Source organism: Callithrix jacchus, chromosome X, assembly GCF_049354715.1.
Source record: "Callithrix jacchus isolate 240 chromosome X, calJac240_pri, whole genome shotgun sequence".
Taxonomy (NCBI): domain Eukaryota; kingdom Metazoa; phylum Chordata; class Mammalia; order Primates; family Cebidae; genus Callithrix; species Callithrix jacchus.
In genome coordinates, this window is record NC_133524.1 from 60,299,998 (window position 1) to 60,324,475 (window position 24,478).

General features: G+C 42.9%; 2 protein-coding genes across 49 annotated transcripts in view; one reads left to right on the forward strand and one right to left on the reverse strand.

Moving 5' to 3' along the window:
- LOC128930681 (uncharacterized) overlaps window positions 1–5,557 on the reverse strand; it is a 159,307-nt gene extending 153,750 nt beyond the window's left edge. For 44 of the 47 annotated variants that reach the window (XR_013531464.1, XR_013531465.1, XR_013531466.1 and 41 more), the window contains exon 1: window positions 4,801–4,986. The gene's annotated coding sequence lies outside the window, so the exon portion shown is untranslated. Of the gene's footprint in view, window positions 1–4,800; window positions 4,987–5,398 lie in introns of those variants that run through there. The other 3 variants (XM_078362604.1, XM_078362598.1, XM_078362597.1) reach the window with 1 other exon arrangement.
- LOC144581006 (uncharacterized) lies at window positions 4,662–24,478 on the forward strand. Of its 2 annotated transcripts, none has more exons than XM_078362629.1 (2): window positions 4,662–5,714; window positions 23,838–24,478. In XM_078362629.1, the coding sequence occupies exons 1-2, from the start codon at window positions 5,238–5,240 to the stop codon at window positions 23,856–23,858; spliced, it is 498 nt and encodes a 165-aa protein (XP_078218755.1). In that variant the 5' UTR covers window positions 4,662–5,237; the 3' UTR covers window positions 23,859–24,478. The 2 variants fall into 2 exon arrangements, with proteins under 2 accessions (XP_078218755.1, XP_078218756.1); XM_078362630.1 differs by having other exon boundaries at window positions 23,841–24,478.

A 24,478-nucleotide genomic window follows, 5' to 3' on the forward strand; every position in this document is an offset into this window, starting at 1 on the left:
TTTATTTCCTTTGTACAACTTTGACTGGACTACTTTTTAATCACAGTAAAGATGAGAAAAATGCAAGATGAAGTTAACAGCATTGCTTTAATTCCCATGAAAAGCTGTTATAAAGCATTTTCAAAATAAAGTGTTATTCAGTCACAAATGATGCCATCACTCTAATATTTGTAGGAGACAGTATCATTTTCAAGGAGCTTTCCTCTATATGCTCTCTTGCAGGGCAAAAAATATCTATTGTATACAGAAACAGTAAAAGAAGCAATTCACTTAATGTCCTAACTACTAAATAAAAGTTAAATTTCTCACTTCCTCCTAGATTCAGAGCTCCACCATTTTTAAAATTTAGTATCTTGCTGCTGGGGGTAGGTGCTTTTTGGCAATAATAGAAATTTAATTAGCCCAATCAAAAAAAAAAAGTCCCACTCAAAACATCCTAGCAAGCAGCCACTCATGCAGAATGAGTAACAATTTATGCGCTACAAGTCATACAGAAAAATGAAGACAAAGTTTCATTCCTTTACAGTAATTCCCTTCCTGGGGGAGATTTTTCATTCTAAAACAGTAATTCCCTAAAAGGAGTTAGGGAATTAACTAACTCAAATTAACTAACTTCAAATGCCAAGAATTCCATAAAAGGAGTAATGGAGTTGTCGTTATGTTAAATACTTCAAAAGGACTAAAAGAAAGCCATATACTAGCTCCCAATAACGCTGCACAGGTTATTAAAACAAGCTGCTTTGCGTTTCAGTGTGATCGTAACAACTAATTAGATGGCAATGAGGTTAGTTTACTGAAGATGGAAAAACTATACTTAAGTTTATGTAACAATCTCTCATAACATGGCTTCACAGAAAAGAAGTAATAAAAATGATTCCTTGAGGTTGAAAAAGAGTGTTCTTTTCCCTTCATTATTTAAGAGAAGGACAAATTTATAAAACAGAAAAAGATTTAGCTCAATTCCCTTGGCCAATAGAGTAAAACATCTACTCTGTTTTTTTTTTCCACTTCTTATACTCTCTTTCATATTACGTCAATTTACAGACTCATCAAGCCCTTAGTGACCTTTTTGTACTACCCATGACAAGTTCTTGATCTCTAAACTTTTGACAAATTCTTTGCAGTTAACTTACAAGGCAGTTAAGATTTTTGTTCAAATACATTAGAGCTAGAATAGGGTCATATACTCAACAAATATTTACGCAGCATTTATTGAGTGGAAGATAAAAAGCACAAAGCATAATTATAAAATATTCTCCCCTGCCACCATAAAATTTTTTTTAAAGGCTTACAGAATACTGTGTAAGAAAACATAACCAATCCAAAAATAGTAATGTCTAAAGACAGGAAGAAGGGGAAATATCAGCATGAACTGAATATGACCCAGAAGAGCCTGAGGGATGATCAGGCATATAAAAACAAATTGGGTAGGGTTAAGGTGTGGAGGTCAGGGGTACATTCTACAAGGGGAAGCCTGTAGCTGATACAGAAATCTGAAAGGAAAATCGGGCAGAGTACCTCTACAGGACTCTTCAGGAACTAACATGCATGTGTGTGAAAAACAACTTAGTTTCTCAAACATTTGAGAAACTGCATGAGGATGCTTCTTGGTAAGTATAAAGAAGACAGGGCCTGGCACTTAGAAGAACTCAATAAATACTTGAACTGTCTAAAGAGGAAAAGTTACAGAATAAGTCAAACTCATTCCTTTTTTTTTTTTTTGAAACGGAATCTTGCTCTGTCACCCAGGCTGTAGTGCAGTGGTGTGATCTCCGCTCACTGTAACCTCTGCCTCCCCGGTTCGAGCAATTCTCCTGCCTCAAACTCCCAAGTAGCTGGGACTACAGGTGCGTGCCACCACACCCAGCTAATTTTTTGTATTTTTAGTATAGATGGGGTTTCACCATGTTAGCCAAGATGGTCTCAATCTTCTGACCTTGTAATAGGAATGAGTCACCACATCCGGCCCCCTGCAACCTTTTTTTAAGCACTGCAACTTCAGAGAATAACAAATCATAAATCAAACCAAACCATTTGAAGTCCAACCCCATTTTTCCTTGATCTTTCCCTTCTAAACAAATAGTATCAACATGAACAAGCCATGTTGATTTTATCAAAACACTCATTCGTGTTTATAAGTCTTTACATCTGGGCATGGTGGCTCACTTCCTTAATCCCAGTACTTTGAGAGGCCGAGGTGGGTAGATCACTTGAGGTCAGGTGTTCAAGACCAGCCTGGCCAACATGGTGAAACCCCATCTCTACTAAAAATGCAAAAATTAGCCAGATTACATGGCGGTGGACACCTGTAATCCCAGCTACTCGGGACGCTGAGGCAGCAGAATTGCTTGAACTCAGGAGGTGGAGGTTGCAGTGGATCCAAGTCACACCTCTGCACTCCAGCTGCGGCAACAGAGCGAAAATCTGTCTCAAAAACTAATAATAAAAAATAAAAGAGTCTTTACTTTCAAAGGATACAAACGAATATTTACAGATGAAGTGATCAATCTGGAATCTACTTCAAAATAATCCAAAGCGGAGCACAGAAGAAATAAGATTACTCAAAAGTTTATCATTGTTGAGGCTGGCTACATCACACTGTTCAACTTTTGTATGTTTGATGTTTTTCCAAAATAAAAAGTTAGCAGACATTTCTACTGAGCAACAGCCATAATTATCTTCTGATAGTCTGTCAAATTTCACAAGCACCTCAATTTTAATAGTTTCTACTTAGCAGTACCATTACACTAGTCCTCACCAAATGCTCCTTGTACTAAAAGTGTCTCATTTTTCACTTCTTGCTCCACTTCTGTTGCCACTGCCTAATCCAGGTCATCAGTCATGATCATTGTCTGTAGCAGACTCTTACCAGCCTCCAATATGGTTCTTGACAGGGTGCCAGCAGCACTTTAGGTGGCATAATTCTTTGTTATGGCAGACTGTCTGAAAGCTACAAAACATTTGGCATCCCTGTACCCCTGGCATTAAATGCCAGCACAGCAACAAGGCCACCCCACCCCCACTGGGATCACATTTCCTAATGCCACCCACTACAGAGAAACACCTCTAGTCCTGGATGGCACATACATTCTCCAATTTACCTGAGTGACTTAATAGCTTCCCACAGCCTACAAAATTCAGTCTCCTATCAGTCAATCCTGGCCATGCCCCAACTTCTACCAGAATAATCACCCTCCAAGCCATTAAGGCCAGTCTCCGTCACGTGCTTCATGCACACTACTACACTTCCTGTTTTCCACTCTTGGAAAATCTTCCCCTTCGACAGCTTATATCGTGGGCTTCTCAAGTCTGAGCATAAATTTCTACTTCTAAGCAAACCACACTTTCTCAAGTCTCCGTGTCTTTTTCGGGGGGAGTTTTCTCAGTCTCAAAGGCCCTACCGCCAGCCTTCCAAAACCCTGTGGAAGTTCAGCTCCAACTGTCTCAGCCTCTCCTCAAAACCCTGTCTGAAGCACACCTCCCTCAAATCAAAATCAGTTGCTCCCTTTGGCTTTCACGATGATACCATAGGAGCTGTCACTCTGTTGAAAACTCTTCCCCTGTGAAGACTGAGTTCTGAAAGCGAGGACTGCTCTACTCAATTCTGCAACACTAGTGCCCAGAACACTCAGACGTATTCACTCAATAAAAGATTTCTCTCCTGAGTACAGCACTTAATTGCATTGTCTTCTGAAATTAACACACCTTCTCCCCAGATAGTCTGGTAACCATTTTAAGGCCAATTATAACCTCAAGGATTTTGCAAACGCCAGCCACACTGCAGGCACTTGAGTATCCACTTACTCAACCAAAGGGAGTTAAAGACAATAGTCTTGGGTTTAGCCATATTTGAAGACAAGACCAAAACCACCACCTATTATAACCAAGAGAATATTCTACAGTTTATACCAATATCCTAACTCAACTTCACGACGAATAGCTTCATGATACACTTTTATAGAGAAACTTACTTAATACTTCAATTACTTTACGAAGCCTTGGGTTTTTAATGAGCTTTCCGCTTAAATCAAAGTGAGCTTTTCAAAGTGTCTTTTCGGCTTTGTGACATTAAGCGATCTTTCCGGGGAGTAGCCCTGGCGCGTATCTCCTTTCACCTATCCATTTTCGAGGCTTACGCACGCGGGAGGGGCCACAGGAATACACATTCAACACCACCTGCCGCATCAACTGTACTATGCGCCTTTTCAGAACACAGCAGCGCGCAGCCAGGCCCGGGGGAGAGGGGTCACTCAAGCAGCACCAGGGGCTGCATTCCAACTTTTCCTCCGTCAACGAATCCGTTTTCATTGTCAGTTTCTCCTTAAACTCAAACTTAAATAATTGGCTGAACAAGAGGGAATGAGGAAAACCCGACTGAAAAATGAGGCATTAAAACTTAAGACCTTTCCCTTTGCCAGACTGGGCTCAAACAGCAGCCGGAGCCTTCCCGCCCCGCCGCGGTCCCGGGAACAGACGTGCTGAGGGCGGCCATGGGCCCCGCTAGGGCTCGGGCCGCCCCGGGCTCACACTTCGCAGCGCGGCAACGGGGGCCGAGAGGGGCCCGTGGCCCCCAAGCCAACCCCGAGCGAGAAACCGGAGACGCGCCCTCCTCCTCCTCCCACCCAAGCCTCGAACAGTCCCAGCCGGGCCTGGGCTGGGCCAGTCGCTGGGGAAAGGGGTGGGCCTGCCCCGCCCGGGAAGCCGGGGCCTCTCCGGGGCCGGCTCCCCTTTGTCCCGGGACTCGCGGTGGCTCCTCTTCGCCCTCGCCCTGCCCCGCGGGGCCGCAGCTGGCCGCCTCACCGTGATATTGGAGTGGAGAGTGAGCGACTGCGGCGGCAAGTGCGGGCTTCCAGGCTGCGGCACCAGGAACTCGCAGTACAGCTCCTCCAGCTTCCAACTGACGATGCGGAATCGCTAGTGGTTCTTGTCGAAGATGGACGCCAGGAACTTCAGCTCGTCCTTGAGCCCTGACACTGACATCTTCCCATCATTTCCGGCGGGAGGGGCGCGGAAGAGGAGCCGGGCCCTAAGCCGCCGTCACTGTCGCCACCGCCCCTCTGGGCTAGCATGGGCGGCGCTCTAGTGGGTCCGCCTCGTCGAGCGCGGCTGGAAAATGGCGAGGGACGCGGAAGCCTCGGTGGGTAGCTGTGAGGCGACCTGGGCTGCTGCTTCCTTTGTAACCGACTCCAGCGGCAGGAGGCTGCGGTCCCGAAGCTTAAAAGGGCAACAGCGACGCCATGCCAGCCACCGCCTGGGAAAGTTGCCCACCCCGCCCTCGTCCTCCTCACCCCGGCGCGCCCTGCGCGCAGCCATTTCGGCGCTTGCACCAGGCCAGGGCGCCCACGCGCGCGCTCCCGCCGCCCCCTCATAGCCTTGACCCACCTCCCACCTGCCCTACCCATCTGCTCCGTTCCTTGCATCCGCGGACTGGAAGCTCTGGGCCAGCTGGCGCCCGGGCCCCAGAACTCGGGGAGGAGCATGAGACCCCGCGCTTAGCTTCGGGCCGGACTCGTGCGAGGCCGATCGCGCTGGCCGCGTGGGCGCAGCTGCAGACTCCAGTCAGCCCGTGGGGGCAGCGCCTCCTCTTGGCCCTCAGCGGGGCACCCGCTAACCTGACCAGTGGGACCTCGTGTGAGACGCGGGTGCGACCCACCCAGCGTCACCTCCACTACTCTCACCCTAGTCTGAGCCACCGCTTCACTAGCTTGAATCTGGTGAGGACCTTGTCACTGGACTCGCTGCTCCGGCCTTTGCTCTCAAACCATCCATTTACCCAAGACGATGGTTTGGCCCCAGCAGGCTGTTTCCTCTTACCTCCCATGATTTTATTCTTTCCCTTAACTACCACCTGTGTTCACTCTGCTGTGTATATTCTCTCTGTCTCCACTTTCCTTATTTTGTCCTGTTTCCCAAGCTTAAGATAACCCTCTCCACTCCCACCCCTATGGAGCCAGGGCTGCCCACTATTTTCATAAAAGTCTTAGCTCAAATGTCATCTCTGAGCCTCCCTGACCACCCAATTTCAAATAGTCACCCTGTGTCACATCATCCTCTGCTAAGTTTTTGTTGAGCACCTGTCACTATCTAATCTTTTCCCTGTTTATTTGCTCCTCATCTCTGCCCAATGTTAATGTTGTGTTCAGAGCTGTATCCCCAGGACCTAGAACAAGACCTGTTAGATGGTAGAAACCCAATATGATTGAATTTAATGCTCACTTTTATCTGGAATCCCACCACTAGCACAATTCCTGGCTCATTCTAGGTGCTCAAAAAATAAAGGACTGCATGGCAGTCCAAAGGAATAGATCCCAATTTGGCAGACAATAGTATGTGTAATAATAAGTGCTAGAGGCAGGACCAGCGGCATGTGCATCCAACCAATGTAGTTGCACAGTGCTTCCAGCTTAGAAGGGCTGCGAGTTTGGTTTAATGCTCTGGTGTCGCTATTTTGAAATTAATAATTTTGCAGAAAGGGGCACCGCGTTTTTCTTTTTCTTTTTTTTTTTGAAGAAATTTTTTTTTTTTAATTGGATTTTAGGTTTTGGGGTACATGAGCAGAGCATGCAAGATAGTTGCATAGGTACACACATGGCAGCATGCTTTGCTTTTCTTCTCCCCTTCACTCACATTTGGCATTTCTCCCCAGGCTATCCCTCCCCACCTCCCCCTCCCACTGGCCCTCCCCTTTTCCCCCCCAATAGACCCCAGTGTTTAGTACTCCCCTTTCTGTGTCCATGTGTTCTCATTTTTCATCACCCACCTATGAGTGAGAATATGCGGTGTTTCATTTCTGTTCTTGTGTCAGTTTGCTGAGGATGATGTTCTCCAGATTCATCCATGTCCCTACAAACGACACAAACTCATCATTTCTGATTGCTGCATAATATTCCATGGTGTATATGTGCCACATTTTTCCAATCCAGTCTATTATCAATGGGCATTTGGGTTGATTCCAGGTCTTTGCTATTGTAAACAGTGCTGCAATGAACATTCGTGTACATGTGTCCTTATAGTAGAACGATTTATAGTCTTTTGGATATATACCCAGTAATGGGATTGCTGGGTCAAATGGAATTTCTATTTCTAAGGCCTTGAGGAATCGCCACACCGTCTTCCACAATGGTTGAACTAATTTACACTCCCACCAACAGTGTAAAAGTGTTCCTTTTTCTCCACATCCTCTCTAGCATCTGTTGTCTCCAGATTTTTTAATGATCGCCATTCTAACTGGCGTGAGATGGTATCTCAATGTGGTTTTGATTTGCATCTCTCTGATGACCAGTGACGATGAGCAAAACTATTCTTACCTAGAGTTACCTAAGCCTGGCACCTAGATGTCTCTTTTTTCCTCATTTACAAGAGGTCGCTGAGGTACTGGTCCCCTTAGATGACAAAATACAGAACAACACAGGGATATATTAAGTCTATTGAAAGTTTTTGTATTCATTTACTTCTGAGATATTGTATCATGTTATAGTCCTTCTTAGTCTGTAAGAAGACAGACATATTTTCCCAATTTACCTGAGTAACTTAGTAGCTCCCCACAGCCCACAAAATCAGTCTCCCATCATTCAAACCACCCTACCTTTCCCTGGCCATGCCCCAACTTCTACCATCTTCTAGTCTAACTTCTATTACCCTTTAAGAAAGCTAGGATTCTCACAGACCCTTTTGAAAATCTAATAAAAGCTATAATCCATCTTCCCAGGAAAATACTTCTGCATATAAAACTCTGTACTTATGGGGATTCATGAACCCAGCACTAGAGGTACCACTATGCACTGGGACTGGGAGGAGAAGGGGTTGCAGCCCTGGGCTCTGAGCCAGAAACAACTAGGATACCATACTGGCATTATTGCTGGGTTAAGCACAGAAGTGGCTTGCCGCTTTACTTTTCCTTCAGTCCCCAGTTCTCTTGGGACCCTAACAGGCATGGCAATCCCAGATAAGGATTTGAGACAAAGAGCAGTAAACTCCTCAGAAGTTGGTATGAATTTGAGAAAGCTCTATTTACAAAATAAAGCTTTCTAAATTGCAAGTGCTTTTACTAGTTGTATCTCAGATATATATATATAAATATTAATTTCAAAATCACTTTTTGAGCATCTGTCTGCTGCATACCAATCTTTAAGAAAAGTAGAGAGATACGTAGATATAGTCCCTGAATTAGAAGCTTAACGTTTGGCATCCAAAACAAAATATTGTTTTCTGATTCCTTTGGCTGCAAATAATAGAAAACTGTGATTTAACATGCCTTGGACAATAAGGAAATAAATTACTTCACATAATAGGAAGTCCAAAGATAGAACAGGATTGGTTGATCTGAGCCTTTGTGTCATCAAAACTCCAAATTCTTTCCATCACTTTTGTTGGGTTGAGAGCAAGGTGTCTGTAGCTGTTCTTGCAGTTCACATCCAGACATGAAAATATCCAGAGGCAGAAAGGACATTTTCTTCTACGCTTCCTTCTAACACATGGGAACCTTTCCAAGTATCTTCCCAACAGACTTCCCTTAGTGTGTCCTTGGCCAGAAATGTGTCACATGCCTACCCCTAAACCAATCACAGAGAAGTAGATGGGATTATTCTGGATTTCCAATCTGCTTGGATGGAATGGTTGCTGGGGAGTCACCACAATGTCTTAAAACACACAAGTAAAGACAATCCTGTGTGACACGAGGTTCAAACTACTGAACTACATTTCAGGGGAGGAAGAAACTAATTACTGAAATTATTTGCATGAAAGTCTGGTCATATTCAGAGGATATCCAAGAGGCCATTTGATTGTAGAGTACAGCAAGGGGCCAAAAGAAAAAGTTGAGATGTTATTTTTGTACAGATTTTGAGCCCTGAAATACCATGGCAGGGAACATAGTATAATAGTCTCATCTGGTGAGAGTTATCACTTTTATCTTTTTTTATTTTTTTAATTGCATTTTAGGTTTTGGGGTACATGTGCAGAACGTGCAAGATAGTTGCATAGGTACACACATGGCAGTGTGTTTTGCTGCCTTCCACCCCTTCACCCATATTTGGCATTTCTCCCCAGGCTATACCTCCCCAGCTCCCACCGCTCACCACTGTCCGTCCCCTATTCTCCCCAATAGATCCCAGTGTGTAGTACGCCCTTCCCTGTGTCCATGTGTTCTCATTTTTCCTCACCCGCCTATGAGTGAGAATATGTGGTATTTCATTTTCTGTTCTTATGTCAGTTTGCTGAGAATGATGTTCTCCAGATTCATCCATATCCCTACAAAGGACACAAACTCATCATTTTTGATTGCTGCATAATATTCCATGATGTATATGTGCCACATTTTCCCAGTCCAGTCTATCATCGATGGGCATTTGTGTTGGTTTCAGCTCTTTGTTATTGTAAAAAGTGCTGCAATGAATATTCGTGTACATGTGTCCTTGTACTAGAAACATTTACAGTCCTTTGGATATATACCCAGTAATGGGATGGCTGGGTCAGATGGAATTTCTATTTCTAAGGCCTTGAGTAATCGCCACGCTGTCATCCACAATGGTTGAACTAATTTACACTTCCACCAACAGTGTAAAAGTGTTCCTATTTCTCCACATCCTCTCCAGCATCTGCTGTCTCCAGATTTTTTAATGATCGCCATTCTAACTGGCGTGAGATGGTATCTCAATGTGGTTTCATTTGATTAACTGGTCTCTCTGATGACCAGTGATGATAAGCATTTTTTCATCTGTTTGTTGGCCTCATGTATGTCTTCTTTTGTAAACTGTCTGTTCATATCTTTGCCTATTTTTTAATGAGCTTGTCTGTTTGTTTCCTGTAAATCTGTTTGAGTTCTGTGTAAATTCTGAATATCAGCCCTTTGTCAGATGGGTAAACTGCAAAAATTTTTTCCCATTCTGTTGGTTGCCAATTCACTCTGGTGACTGTTTCTTTTGCCGTGCAGAAGCTGTGGAGTTAGATTAGGTCCCATTTGTCTATTTTGGCTTTTGTTGCCAATGCTTTTGGTGTGTTGGTCATGAAGTCCTTCCCTACTCCTATGTCCTGAATGGTTTTGCCTAGATTTTCTTCTAGGGTTTTTCTGGCGCCATGTTTTATGTTTAAGTCCTTAATCCATGAGGAGTTAATTTTAGTGTAGGGTGTCAGGAAGGGATCCAGTTTCTGCTTTCTGCACATGGCTAGCCAGTTTTCCCAACACCATTTGTTAAACAGGGAATCCTTTCCTCATTGCTTGTTTTTGTCAGGTTTATCCAAGATTGTATGGTTGTAGATATGTTGTCTTGCCTCCAATGCCTCTGTTCTGTTCCATTGGTCTATATCTCTGTTTTGGTACCAGTACCATGCTGTTTTGATTACTGTAGCCTTGTAATATAGTTTGAAGTCCGGTAGTGCGATGCCTCCTGCTGTTTTCTTTTTGCTTAGAATTGACTTGGCTATGCGGGCTCTCTTTTGGTTCCATATGAAGTTCATGGTGGTTTTTTCTAGTTCTGTGAAGAAAGTCAAAGGTAGCTTAATGAGGATAGCATTGATTCTGTAAATTCCTTTGGGCAGTATAGCCATTTTCATGATATTGCTTCTTCCTAACCATGAACATGGAATGTTTCTCTATCTGTTTGTGTCCTCTCTTATTTCGTTGAGCAGTGGTTTCTAGTTTTCCTTGAAGAGGTCCCTTACGTTCCTTGTTAGTTGTATTCCGAGGTATTTTATACTTTTTGCAGCAATTGTGAATGGTAGTTCATTCTTGATTTGGCTCTCTTCAAGTCTGTTGTTGGTGTATAGGAATGCTTCTGATTTTTGCACATTGATTTTATATCTTGAGACTTTGCTGAAGTTGCTTATCAGTTTCAGGAGTTTTTGGGCTGAGACGATGGGGTCTTCTAGGTATACTATCATTTCGTCTGCAAATAAAGACAATTTGGCTTCCTCCTTTTCTATTGGAATACCCTTTATTTCTTTTTCTTCCCTGATTGCTCTGCCTAGAACTTACAGTATTGTACTGAATAGGAGTGGTGAGAGAGGGCATCCTTGTCTAGTGCCGGATTTCAAAGGGAATGCTTCCAGTTTTTGCCCATTCAGTATAATATTGGCTGTTGGTTTGTCGTAAATAGCTTTTATTACTTTGAGATACATTCCACCAATACTGAGTTTATTGAGGGTTTTTAGTATAAAGGGCTGTTGAATTTTGTCAAGTGCCTTCTCTGAATCAATTGAGATAATCGTGGTTTTTGTCTTTGGTTCTGTTTATGTGGTGAATTACGTTTATAGACTTGCTTATGTTGAACCAGCCTTGCATCCCCGGGATGAATCCTACTTGATCATGATGGATAGGCTTTTTGATGTTGCAATCAGTTTGCCAGTATTTTATTGAAGATTTTGCATCTATGCCCAAATGAGAAGAGTGGAGAGATCCAAAATTGACACCCTATCGTCAAAATTGAAAGAGCTACAGGAGCAAGATCAAAAAAACACAAAACCTAGCAGAAGACAAGAAATAATTGGATATTGGCCTGAAGTTTTCTTTTCTTGTTGAGTTTCTGCCGAGTTTTGGTATCAGGATGATGTTGGTCTCATAAATGATTAGGGAAGGATTCCCTCCTATTGGATTATTTGGAATAGTTTCAGAAGGAATGGTACCAGCTCCTCTTTGTGTGTCTGGTAGAATTCGGCTGTGAAACCATCTGGACCTGGGCTCTTTTTGTGTGGTAGGCTATTTATTGCTGCCTCAACCTCAGACCTTGTTATTGGTCTATTCATAGTTTTGGCTTCCTCCTGGTTTAGGCTTGGGAGGACACAGGTGTCCAGGAATTTATCCATTTCTTCCAGGTTTACTAGTTTATGTGCATAGAGTTGTTTGTAATATTCTTTGATGATGGTTTGAATATCTGTGGAATCTGTGGTGATTTCCCCTTTATCATTTTTTATTGCATCGATTTTTTATCTCTTCTTTTTTATCATTCTGGCTGGTTGTCTATTTTCTTGATCTTTTCAAAAAAACCAGCTCTTGGATTTATTGATTTTTTGAAGGGTTTTTTGTGTCTCTATCTCCTTCAGTTCTGCTCTGATCTTAGTTATTTCTTGTCTTCTGCTAGGTTTTGTGTTTTTTTGATCTTGTTCCTCTAGCTCTTTCAATTTTGACGATAGGGTGTCAATTTTGGATCTCTCCATTCTTCTCATGTGGGCACTTATTGCTATACATTTTCCTCTGGAAAATGCGTTAAATGTGCCCCAGAGATTCTGGTATGTTCTGTCTTTGTTCTCGTTGGTTTCGAAGAACTTCTTTATTTCTGCCTTCATTTCATTGTTTATCCAATCAACATTCAAGAGCCAGTTGTTCAATTTCCATGAAGCTATGCGGTTCTGAGTTAATTTCTGAATTCTGAGTTCTAACTTGATTTCACTATGGTCTGAGAGACTGTTTGTTATGATTTCAGTTGTTTTGCATTTGCTGAGGAGTACTTTACTTCTAATTATGTGGTCAATTTTAGAGTAGGTGTGATGTGGTGCTGAAAAGAATGTATATTCTATGGATTTGGGGTGGAGAGTTCTGTATATGTCTATCAGGTTTGCTTCTTCCAGGTCTGAGTTCAAGCCCTGGATATCCTTGTTAATTTTCTGTCTTGTTGATCTGTCTAGTATTGACAGTGGAGTGTTAAAGTCTCCCACCATTATTGTGTGGGAGTCTAATTCTCCTTCTAATTCATTAAGAACTTGCCTTATATATCTGGGTGCTCCTGTGTTGGGTACATATATATTTAGGATTGTTAGCTCTTCTTTTATTGATCCTTTTACCATTATGTAATGACCTTCTTTGTCTCTTTTGATTTTTGTTGCTTTAAAGACTATTTTATCTGTTATGAGAATTGCAACTCCTGCTTTTTCTTGCTCTCCATTTGCTTGATAAATCTTCCTCCATCCCTTTATTTTGAGCCTTTGTGTATCCTTGCATGTGAGATGGGTTTCCTGGATACTCCACACCGATGGGTTTTGGTTTTTTATCCAATTTACCAGTCTGTGTCTTTTGATTGGTGCATTTAGCCCATTTACATTTACGGTTAATACTGTTAGGTGTGAATTTGATACTACCATTTTGACGCTAGCTGGCTGTTTTGCCCGTTAGTTGATGCAGATTCTTCATTTTGTCGATGCTCTTTAGCGTTTGGCATGTTTTTAGAATGGCTGTTACTGGTTGTTCCTCTCTATGTGTAGTGCCTCTTTCAGGAGCTCTTGTAAAGCAGGCCTGGTGGTGACAAAATCTCTGAGTACTTGCTTGTTTGCAAAAGATTTTATTTTTCCTTCACTTAGAAGCTCAGTTTGGCTGGATATGAAATTCTGGGTTGAAAGTTTTTTCTTTAAGGATATTGAATATTGGCCCCCTGTCTCTTCTGGCTTGTAGAGTTTCTGCTGAGAGATCTGCTGTGAGTCTGATGGGCTTCCCTTTGTGGGTGACCCGACCTTTCTCTCTGGCTACCCTTAGTATTTTCTCCTTCATTTCAACCCTGGTGAATCTGACGATTTTGTGCCTTGGGGTTGCCCTTCTTACAGAATATCTTTGTGGTGTTCTCTGAATTTCCTGGACTTGAATATTGGCCTGTCTTGCTAGGTTGGGGAAATTTTCCTGGATAATATCCTGAAGAGTATTTTCCAGCTTGGATTCATTCTCTTCGTCACTTTCTGGTACATCTATCAAACGTAGGTTAGGTCTCTTCACATAGTCCCACATTTTATGGAGGCTTTGTTTGTCCTTTTTGCACTTTTTTCTCTAATCTTGGTTTCTTGTTTTATTTCACTGAGTTGATCTTCGACTTCTGATATTCTTTATTCTGCTTGGTCAATTCAGCTGTTGAAACTTGTGCATGCTTCGCGAAGTTCTCTTGTTATGTTTTTCAGCTCCTTCAATTCACTCATATTCCTCTCTAAGTTGTCCATTCTTGGTATCATTTCCTTGAATCTGTTTCAAATCTTTTTTCAAGGTTCTTAGTTTCTTTGCATTGATTTATAACATGTTCTTTTAGCTCATGGAAGTTTCTCATTATCCACCTTCTGAAGTCTGATTCTGTCATTTCGTCACACTCATTCTTTGTCCAGCTTTGTTCACTTGCTGGTGAGGAGTTTTGGTCCTTTGTAGGAGGCGAGGTGTTTTGGTTTCAGGTCTTTTCCTTTTTTTTGCGCTGGTTTCTTCCCATCTTTGTGGATTTATCCACCTGTCGTCTGAGTAGTTGCTGACTTTTCGATTGGGTCTCTGAGTGGACACCCAGATTGTTGATGCTGAAGTATTTCTGTTACTTAGTTTTCCTTCTAACAGTCTAGCCCCTCTACTGTAGGACTGCTGAGGTCCAGTCCAGGCCCTGCTTGTCCTGGGTACCCCTGTAGCATCTGTGGAACAGTGAGGGATGCTACCAGTTTCTTCTTCTGCTATCTTTGTCCCAGAATGATGCCCGCCAAATATCAGCCTCATCAGTCCTTTTTTAGGTGACTCTTTGATATACAGGGGTCAGGGAGGTGCTTGAGGAGTCGGACTGTACTTTATAGGAGCTCAAGTGCTGAGCTGTGAGCTCCATTGTTCATTCAGGGCTGTTAGGCAGGTGCATTTAGGTCTGCTGCAGCAGAACTTATAAAACCCCCTTTTTTTTCCTCAGATGGTCTGTCTTGGGGAGTTAGGGCTTTCTTTATGAGTATCCATTGTACTGTCCTGCCCAGCTAGGAGGCAGTCTAGTCACTATTTGCCTGCTGAGGCTTTGCCCTCCTACCACTGGGTCCGCCCTGTTGCCTTGGGCTCTGCCCTGCTGCTGTGGGCTCCGCCCTGTTGCTGTGGGCTCCGCCCTGTTGCTGTGGGCTCCTCCCTGTTGCCTGAGGGCTCTGCCCTGCTTTCGTGGGCTCTGCCCTGTTGGTGGAATCTCTCTGTTTTGGCGGGTTGCCTCAGCATGGCAGGCTGCGTCAGCAATGGGAGGGTACCTCAGTGGGGGTGGAATTCCTCGGTAGTGGCAGACGCCCCTCCCCCACTGAGCTGAACCGTCCTGGATTCAGCTGTGCCTGCAGTGAAACTCTCAACCTCGAGCATTTTGAATTGCCTTTTTGTTTGTCCCTGTGGGGGTTGGACCCACCGAGCCTGATCACCTGGCTCCCTGCCTCAGAGCCCTTTTTCTCTCTCTTTTTAAGTTGAACATTTGACTCTCTCCCAGGTATTTCAGTCGGCTGCTGATAGGGCACCAGGATCTGTGTGATTTGCCTTGCAGTGACCCACTGCACCGGCTCAAATGTTGCTTCCTGGGAATCTCCTTGTCTGGCTCACTGTCCAAGTCCCGTTTAATCAGATGGATATGCTAATCAGCCCTCCCAAATCTTAGATTGCTGGTTTAACAGGGCACCCAGACCAGTGCATTTTGTGCGCAGTGCCGCTGTGCTGCGGCGCCGGCTAAAATGGCCAGCAAGCTGAAAGGGCTGCGCTGGCATCTCGTGTCTCTCTTACACCTGGGAATTTCCCCATTCTGTGGGCAACAAAGATCCATCTTGAAATGTGGCTAGGACTCACCCTCTGCGCCTTCACTGAGAGCTGCAATTCTGAGTTGTTCCTACCACGCCATCTTGGAAATCCCTCGACAGATTCCTAAAGCTGATTTTCAAACATCTTTCATCTTTGCTCCTTCAGTCGAGTTATCACTTTTAATATTAATCTGGGCCAAGTGTGGTGGCTCATACTGGTAATCCCAGCACTCTAGCAGGTCACGGCAGATGGATTGCTTTAGTCCAGGAGTTCGAGACCAGCCTGGCCAATGTGGCAAAACCCCATCTCTACTAAAAATACAAAAAATTATCCAGGCATGGTGGCAGATGCCTGTAGTTTTATCTACTAAGGAGATTGAGGTGAGGGAATCACCTGAGCCCTGGGGGTTTGAGGCTTCTGTGAGCCAAGATTGCACCACTACACTCCAACTTGAGCAACCAGATTGAGACCCTATCTCAAAAAAAAATTAATCTGCCATTCATATATAAAATGGATTATATTGGGCTAAGAAGTATGAAGTAGCCACTGAAAAGAAGCAAAAAACCTGGATTCTAGATCTAGCCTGCCATTAATTCAATGGAGCAAGTCATACGCAGCTCTGAGGTTCCCTAGCTCCAAGCAATGAAAAGCCTTTGGATCTGTCCAAGTCAATAGCAAAATAAAATTGAAGAAGGGGAAATGGCAATAGAAACGACCACACTTGGAGTAGTGTGGGGTAGAACTGCTAGATCGTAGAGATCACGAGAGGATAGAAGGAGAGAGAGTAAATCCGTTCAAAGGAACACTTTGACATTGCTAGAACAGGTGGCTAGGATGGAGTGATGTCACTGACACATCAAGAAAAAGATGTTGAATTTGGTGTGCTGATGGAACTTAGGTAGAGAGTTTGTATGTTTTTTTATTTTTAATTTTTTATTGCATTTTAGGTTTTGTGGTACATGAGAACATGCAAGACAGTTGTGTAGGTACACACATGACAGTGTGTTTTACTTCCTTTCTCCCCTTCACCCACATTTGGCATTTCTCCCCAGGCTATCCCTCCCCACCTCCCCCTCCCACTGGCTTTCCCCTTTTCCCCCCAATAAACCCCAGTGTTTAGTACTCTCCTCCCTGTGTCCATGTGGTCTCATTTTTGATCGACCGCCTATGAGTGAAAATATGCAGTGTTTCATTTTCTGTTCTTGTGTCAGTTTGCTAAGAATGATGTTCTCCAGCTTCATCCATGTTCCTACAAACGACACAAACTCATCATTTCTGATTGCTGCATAATATTCCATGGTTTATATGTGCCACATTTTTCCAATTCAGTCTATCATCAATGGGCATGTGGGTTGATTCCAGGTCTTTGCTATTGTAAACAGTGCTGCAATGAATATTCGTGTACATGTGTCCTTATAGTAGAACAATTTGTAGTCTTTTGGATATATACCCAGTAATGGGATTGCTGGGTCAAATGGAATTTCTATTTCTAAGGCCTTGAGGAATCGCCACACTGACTTCCACAATGCTTGAACTAATTTACACTCCCACCAACAGTGTAAAAGTGTTCCTTTTTCTCCACATCCTCTCCAGCATCTGCTGTCTCCAGATTTTTTAATGATCACAATTCTAACTGGCGTAAGATGGCATCTCAATGTGGTTTTGATTTGCATCTCTCTGGTGACCAGTGATGATGAGCACTTTTTCATATGATTGTTGGCCTCATATATGTCTTCTTTCTTAAAGTGTCTGTTCATATCCTTTGCCCACTTTTGAATGGGCTTGTTTGTTTTTTTCCTGTAAATCTGTTTGAGTTCTTTGTAAATTCTGGATATCAGCCCTTTGTCAGATGGGTAAACTGCAAAAATTTATTCTCATTTTGTTGGTTGCCGATTCAATCTAGTGACTGTTTCTTTTGCCGTGCAGAAGCTGTGGAGTTTCATTAGGTCCCATTTGTCTATTTTGGCTTTTGTTTCCAATGCTTTTTGTGTTTTGTTCATGAAGTCCTTGCCTACTCCTATGTCCTGGATAGTTTTGCCTAGATTTGCTTCTAGGGCTTTTATCATGCCAGGTCTTATGTTTAAGTCTTGAACCCATCTGGAGTTAATTTTAGTGAAAGGTGTCAGGAAGGGGTCCAGTTCCTGCTTTCTGCACATGGCTAGCCAGTTTTCCCAACACCATTTGTTAAACAGGGAATCCTTTCCACATTGCTTGTTTTTGTCAGGTTTCTCCAAGATTGTATAGTTGTAGATACGTTGTGTTGCCTCAGGTGCCTCTGTTTTGTTCCATTGGTCTATATCTCTGTTTTGGTACCAGTACCATGCTGTTTTGATTACTGTAGCCTTGTAGTACAGTTTGAAATCCGGTAGAGTGATGCCCCCCGCTGTGCTCTTTTTGCTTAGAATTGACTTGGCTATGCGGGCTCTCTTTTGGTTCCATATGAAGTTCATGGTGGTTTTTTTCAGTTCTGTGAAGAAAGTCAATTGTAGCTTGATGGGGATAGCATTGATTCTGTAAATTTCTTTGGGCAGTATAGCCATTTTCACAATATTAATTCTTCCTAACCATGAACATGGAATGTTTCTCCATCTGTTTGTGTCCTCTCTTATTTCATTGAGCAGTGGTTTGTAGTTTTCCTTGAAGAGGTCCCTTAAGTTCCTTCTGAGTTGTATTCCAAGGTATTTTATTCTTTTTGTAGCAATTGTGAATGGCAGTTCGTTCTTGATTTGGCTTTCTTTAAGTCTGTCATTGGTGTAGAGGCATGCTTGTGATTTTTGCACACTGATTTTATATCCTGAGACTTTGCTGAAGTTGCTTATCAGTTTCAGGAGTTTTTGGGCTGAGGCGATGGGGTCTTCTAGGTATACTATCATGTCGACTGCAAATAGAGACAATTTGGCTTCCACCTTTCCTATCTGAATACCCTTTATTTCTTTTTCTTGCCTGATTGCTCTGGCTAGAACTTCCAGTGCTATATTGAATAGGAGTGATGAGAGAGGGGATTTTTGTCTACTGCCGGATTTCAAAGGGAATGCTTCCAGTTTTTGCCCATTCAGTATGATATTGGCTGTTGGTTTGTCATAAATAGCTTTTATTACTTTGAGATACGTTCCATCAATACCGAGTTTATTGAGGGTTTTTAGCATAAAGGGCTGCTGAATTTTGTCAAATGCCTTCTCTGCGTCAATTGAGATAATCATGTGGTTTTTGTTTTTGGTTGTGTATATGTGGTGAATTACGTTTATAGACTTGCGTATGTTGAACCAGCCTTGCATCCCCGGGATGAATCCTACTTGATCATGATGAATAAGTTTTTTGATTTGCTGTTGCAATCGGCTTGCCAATATTTTATTGAAGATTTTTGCATCTATGTTCATCATGGATATTGGCCTGAAGTTTTCTTTTCTTGTTGGGTCTCTGCCGGGTTTTGGTATCAGGATGATGTTGGTCTCATAAAATGATTTGGGAAGGATTCCCTTTTTTTGGATTATTTGGAATAGTTTCAGAAGGAATGGTACCAGCTCCTCTTTGTGTGTCTGGTAGAATTCGGCTGTGAACCCATCTGGACCTGGGCTTTTTTTGTGTGGTAGGCTCTTAATTGCTGCCTCGACTTCTGACCTTGTTATTGGTCTATTCATAGTTTCAGCTTCCTCCTGGTTTAGGCTTGGGAGGACACAGGAGTCCAGGAATTTATCCATTTCTTCCAGGTTTACTAGTTTATGTGCATAGAGTTGTTTGTAATATTCTCTGATGATGGTTTGAGTTTCTGTGGAATCTCTGGTGATTTCCCCTTTATCATTTTTTTTTAATTTTTTATTGGATTTTAGGTTTTGGGGTACATGAGCAGAGCATGCAAGACAGTTGCGTAGGTACACACATGGCAGCGTGCTTTGCTTTTCTTCTCCCCTTCACCCACATTTGGCATTTCTCCCCAGGCTATCCCTCCCCACCTCCCCCTCCCACTGGCCCTCCCCTTTTCCCCCCAATAGACCCCAGTGTTTAGTACTCCCCTTTCTGTGTCCATGTGTTCTCATTTTTCATCACCCACCTATGAGTGAGAATAAGAGGTGTTTCATTTTCTGTTCTTGTGTCAGTTTGCTGAGGATGATGTTCTCCAGATTCATCCATGTCCCTACAAACGACACAAACTCATCATTTCTGATTGCTGCATAATATTCCATGGTGTATATGTGCCACATTTTTCCAATCCAGTCTATTATCAATGGGCATTTGGGTTGATTCCAGGTCTTTGCTATTGTAAACAGTGCTGCAATGAACATTCGTGTATTCCTCAAGGCCTTAGAAATAGAAATTCCATTTGACCCTTTATCATTTTTTATTGCATCTATTTGGTTGTTCTCTCTTATTTTTCATCAATCTGGCTAGTGGTCTGTCTATTTTGTTGATCTTTTCAAAAAACCAGCTCTTGGACTTATTGATTTTTTGAAGGGTTTTTCGTGTCTGAATCTCTTTCAGTTCAGCTCTGATCTTAGTTATTTCTTGTCTTCTGCTGGGTTTTGAGTTTTTTTGATCTTGCTCCTCCAGCTCTTTCAAATTTGACGCTAGGGTGTCAATTTTGGATCTCTCCATTTTCCTCATATGGGCACTTATTGCTATATACTTTCCTCTAGCGACTGCTTTAAATGTGTCCCAGAGATTCTGGGATGTTGTGTCTTTGTTCTCATTGGTTTCGAAGAACTTCTTTATTTCTGCCTTCCTTTCGTTGTTTATCCAGTCAACATTTAAGAGCCAGTTGTTCAGTTTCCATGAAGCTGTGTGGTTCTGGGTTGGTTTCTGTATTCTGAGTTCTAAGTTGATTGCACTATGGTCTGAGAGGCTGTTTGTTATGATTTCAGTTGTTTTGCATTTGCTGAGCAGTGCTTTACTTTCAATTATATGTTCAATTTTAGAGTAGGTGTGATGTGGTGCTGAGAAGAATGTGTATTCTGTGGATTTGGGGTGGAGAGTTCTGTAAATGTCTATCAGGTTTGCTTGCTCCAGGTCTGAGTTCAAGCCCTGGATATCCTTGTTGATTTTCTGTCTGGTTGATCTGTCTAATATTGACAGTGGAGTGTTAATGTCTCCCAGTATTATTGTGTGGGAGTCTAAGTCTCTTTGTAAGTCATTAAGAACTTGCCTTATGTATCTGAGTGCTCCTGTTTTCGGTCCATATATGTTTAGGATCGTTAGCTCTTCTTGTTGTATCGATCCTTTTACCATTATGTAATGGCCTTCTTTTTCTCTTTTGACCTTTGTTGCTTTAAAGTCTATTCTATCAGAGATGAGAATTGCAACTCCTGCTTTCTTTTGCTCTCCATTTGCTTGGTAAATCTTCCTCCATCCCTTTATTTTGAGCCTTTGTGTATCCTTGCATGTGAGATGGGTTTCCTGGATACAGCACACTGCTCGGTTTTGGATTTTTATCCAATTTGCCAGTCTGTGTCTTTTGATTGGTGCATTTAGTCCATTTACGTTTAGGGTTAATATTGGTATGTGTGAACTTGATACTGCCATTTTGATGCTAGGTGGCTGTTTTGCCCATTTGTTGTTGTAGATTCTTCATTATGTTGATGCTCGTTAGCATTTAGTGTGATTTTGGAATAGCTGGTACTGGTTGTTCCTTTCTATGTGTAGTGCCTCTTCCAGGAGCTCATGTAAAGCAGGCCTGGTGGTGACAAAATCTCTGAGTACTTGCTTGTTTGTCAAGGATTTTATTTTTCCTTCACTTATGAAGCTCAGTTAGGCTAGATATGAAATTCTGGGTTGGAAGTTCTTTTCTTTAAGAATGTTGAATATTGGCCCCCACTCTCTTCTTGCTCATAGCGTTTCTGCCGAGAGATCTGCTATGAGTCTGATGGGCTTCCCTTTGTGGGTGACCCGACCTTTCTCTCTGGCTGCCCTTAGTATTTTCTCCTTTATTTCAATCTTGTTGAATCTGATGATTATGTGCCTTGGGGTTGCTCTTCTTGCGGAATATCTTTGTGGTGTTCTTTGTATTTCTACATTTGAGTGTTGGCCTGTCTTGCTAGGTGGGGGAAATTTTCCTGGATGATATCCTGAAGAGTATTTTCCAGCTTGGATTCATTCTTTTCGTCAAATTCTGGTACACCTATCAAAAGTAGGTTAGGTCTCTTCACATAGTCCCTCATTTCTTGTAGACTTTGTTCATTCCTTTTTGCGCTTTTTTCTCTGATCTTGATTTCTCATTTTATTTCATTGAATAGATCTTCAACTTCTGATATTCTTTCTTGTGCTTGGTCAATTCGGCTATTGAAACTTGTGCATGCTTCACAAAGTTCTCGTATTGTGTTTTTCAGCTCCTTTAATTCATTCATATTCCTCTCTAAGTTATCCATTCTTGTTATCATTTTCTCGAATCTTTTTTCATATCTTTTTTCAAAGTTCTTAGTTTCTTTCCATTGATTTAAACATGTTCTCTTAGCTCACAAAGTTTCTCATTATCCACCTTCTGAAGTCTAATTCCGTCATTTCGTCACAGTCATTCTTTGTTCAGCTTTGTTCCCTTGCTGGTGAGGAATTTTGGTGCTTTCTAGGAGGTGAGGTGTTCTGGTTTCGGGTCTTTTCCTTTTTTTGCGCTGGTTTCTTCCCATCTTTGTGGATTTATCCACCTGTCGTCTGAGTAGTTGCTGACTTTTCCATTGGGTCTCTGAGTGGACACCCATATTGTTGATGATGAAGTATTTCTGTTACTTGGTTTTCCTTCTACCAGTCTAGCCCCTTCACTGTATGACTGCTGAGGTCCACTCCAGGCCCTGCTTGTCTGGGGTTCACCTATAGCAGCTGCGGAACAGCGAGGGATGCTACCAGTTTCTATTTCTGCTTTCTTTTTCCCAGGATGATGCCTGCCAAATGTCAGTCTTTTGGATATAGAGAGGTCAGGGAGCTGTACAGTCTGTACTTTACAGGAGCTCAATTGCTGAGCTGGGAGCTTTGTTGTTCATTCAGGGCTATTAGGCTGCTATGTTTAATTCTGCTGCAACAGAACTCATAAAAAAACCCTTTTTTTTCTCAGATGCTTTATCTGGGGGGGATTTTGGGGTTTTATTTTTGAATGTCCATTGCGCTGTCCTGCCCAGCTAGGAGGCAGTCTCGTCACTATTTGCCTGCCGAGGCTCCACCCTCCTGGTGTGATTTTCGCCTTGTTGCTGCAGGCTCTGCCTTTCTGCTGCAGTCTCCACCCTGCTGCCTCGGGCTACGCCCTGCGGCGGAGTCTCTCTGTTGTATCGGGTTGCCTCAGCAATGGCAGGCTGCGTCAACAATGGACATGTGTCTCAGTAGGGGTGATTGCCTCGGTAATGGTGGACGCCCCTCCCCCACTGAGCTGCACTTTCAGGGACCGTCTTCACCGGGAGCCTTTGGAATCGCCGTTTTGTCTGTCCCACTGTGCTACCCCAAACACTGTGTCCCTGCAATCCCCTGGGCTGGCCCACTGTCCAAGTCCTGTTCAGTCTCAAGTTCAGCCCTCTCAAGTCTCAGGTTGCTGGTTCAACATGGCACCCGGACAAGCGCTCCCTGTGCGGAGTGCTGTGTAGGGCTGGCCGCCGCCACCCTGGCTGCTGGCTGCACCAGCCAAAATCTCTGCCTGGCGTCCCACGTCTCCTTTATACCTGGGGATTTCCCCATTCTGTGGGCAACAAAGATCAGTCTGGAAATGCGGCTCTGACTCACCTCTCTGCGCATTCACCGAGAGCTTCAATCCTGGGTTGTTCTCACAGTGCCATCTTGAGTTTTCCTCTGAGAGTTTGTATCTTAAGTTTGAGGTTTATAAGGGAAGTCAGAGCAAAGGGCATATAATTGGGTCAGCCACACAGGTAGGTGATGGTGGAAGCCATGGTATAGATGTGATCATTGTGTCACAAGGGAGGGAAGACAACCTGGGATGTTGATGGGACCCTGAGAAAGGCTCACCATTGGTGCTTGAGTGGGAAAGGAGTCATTTGCAGAAGTTAGAGGATGATCCATGTGTTGAATTCTTTGTGGAAGGGACAAGTACGTTCAGGACCAAGAAAAGGCCACAGGCTTTAGAGATTAGGAGGTTAATGGTGCTTCAGAAAAAACCATTGCAATACAATAGTGGGCATGAGGTCAAAATGATGTTAAAGTCAAGATAATGTACCTAGCCTACTTCCTTGAATAGTGTCAGGGTGTTGAGAAAGAGAGGGAACAATGGTTTGCAGTAGCAAAGAAAGGGAAGTTTCTGTGGTTTGGTTTTTATTATAGAACAGACGGAGGTGGTTTCACTATGAAATAAGCTTCAGGGCCGCTCACACTTACACAAGCCCCTTCTAAGTAAGTATTAATTTCCCCCACTAATTTTGTATTTATAATTTTGTATTCTTTTTTTTTGAAGAAGATTCCCAAGATTAACTAAGCTTTAGGCCCTGCAAACCCTGGATCTGCCTCAAAGGAGAGAACCATTAACAGGCAATGAAGACTGGATACAAGAGAGGAGAAAAAACATACTACTCAGTTCTGAAAGAGTTGAGAAAACATGGAATAAAGAGTTACTCATAGAAAGGAATGCCTCCTCCATAGAAGATTGGGTTGTGGAAGAGAATTAGGGAAGACACAAAGAAATGTTGAGTTAGACTGGAGAGTTGTTGAGATACTTCATACTGGATAATTAACATTAATTTTAGCAAAGAAAAATTAGGGATTAGCAAGATAGATAAAAACTAAAGTCAGAGGACAAAGACGTGCTGAAAAATATCTGCTTGAAAACTCTTACCATAGAGTCTCATCTAGAAGTGCTTGAAGGACCATGAGACTGGGATGGATTGGGAGACTCGAAGTCTCCAGGAAGACACAGCAGGTTCCACATGAAAGGAAAAATGAGAGCTGCCACAGCCTGTACAGTGGAAGAATTTCAGACTTTAAGAACTTAAATGCATGCAGTCATAAACAAAGAACAAGATAATGTCTTTTGCAGGAACATGGATGGAGCTGGATGCCATTATCCTTAGCAAACTAATGCATGAACAAAAAAACAAA

Coding starts and splice junctions, on each gene's coding strand:
- LOC144581006 (XM_078362629.1), top strand. CDS start 5,238: ATGCCAGCCACCGCCTGGGAAAGTTGCCCACCCCGCCCTCGTCCTCCT. Junction 5,715..23,837: donor GCTTCACTAGCTTGAATCTG/GTGAGGACCTTG, acceptor TTTTTTTTGAAG/AAGATTCCCAAGATTAACTA.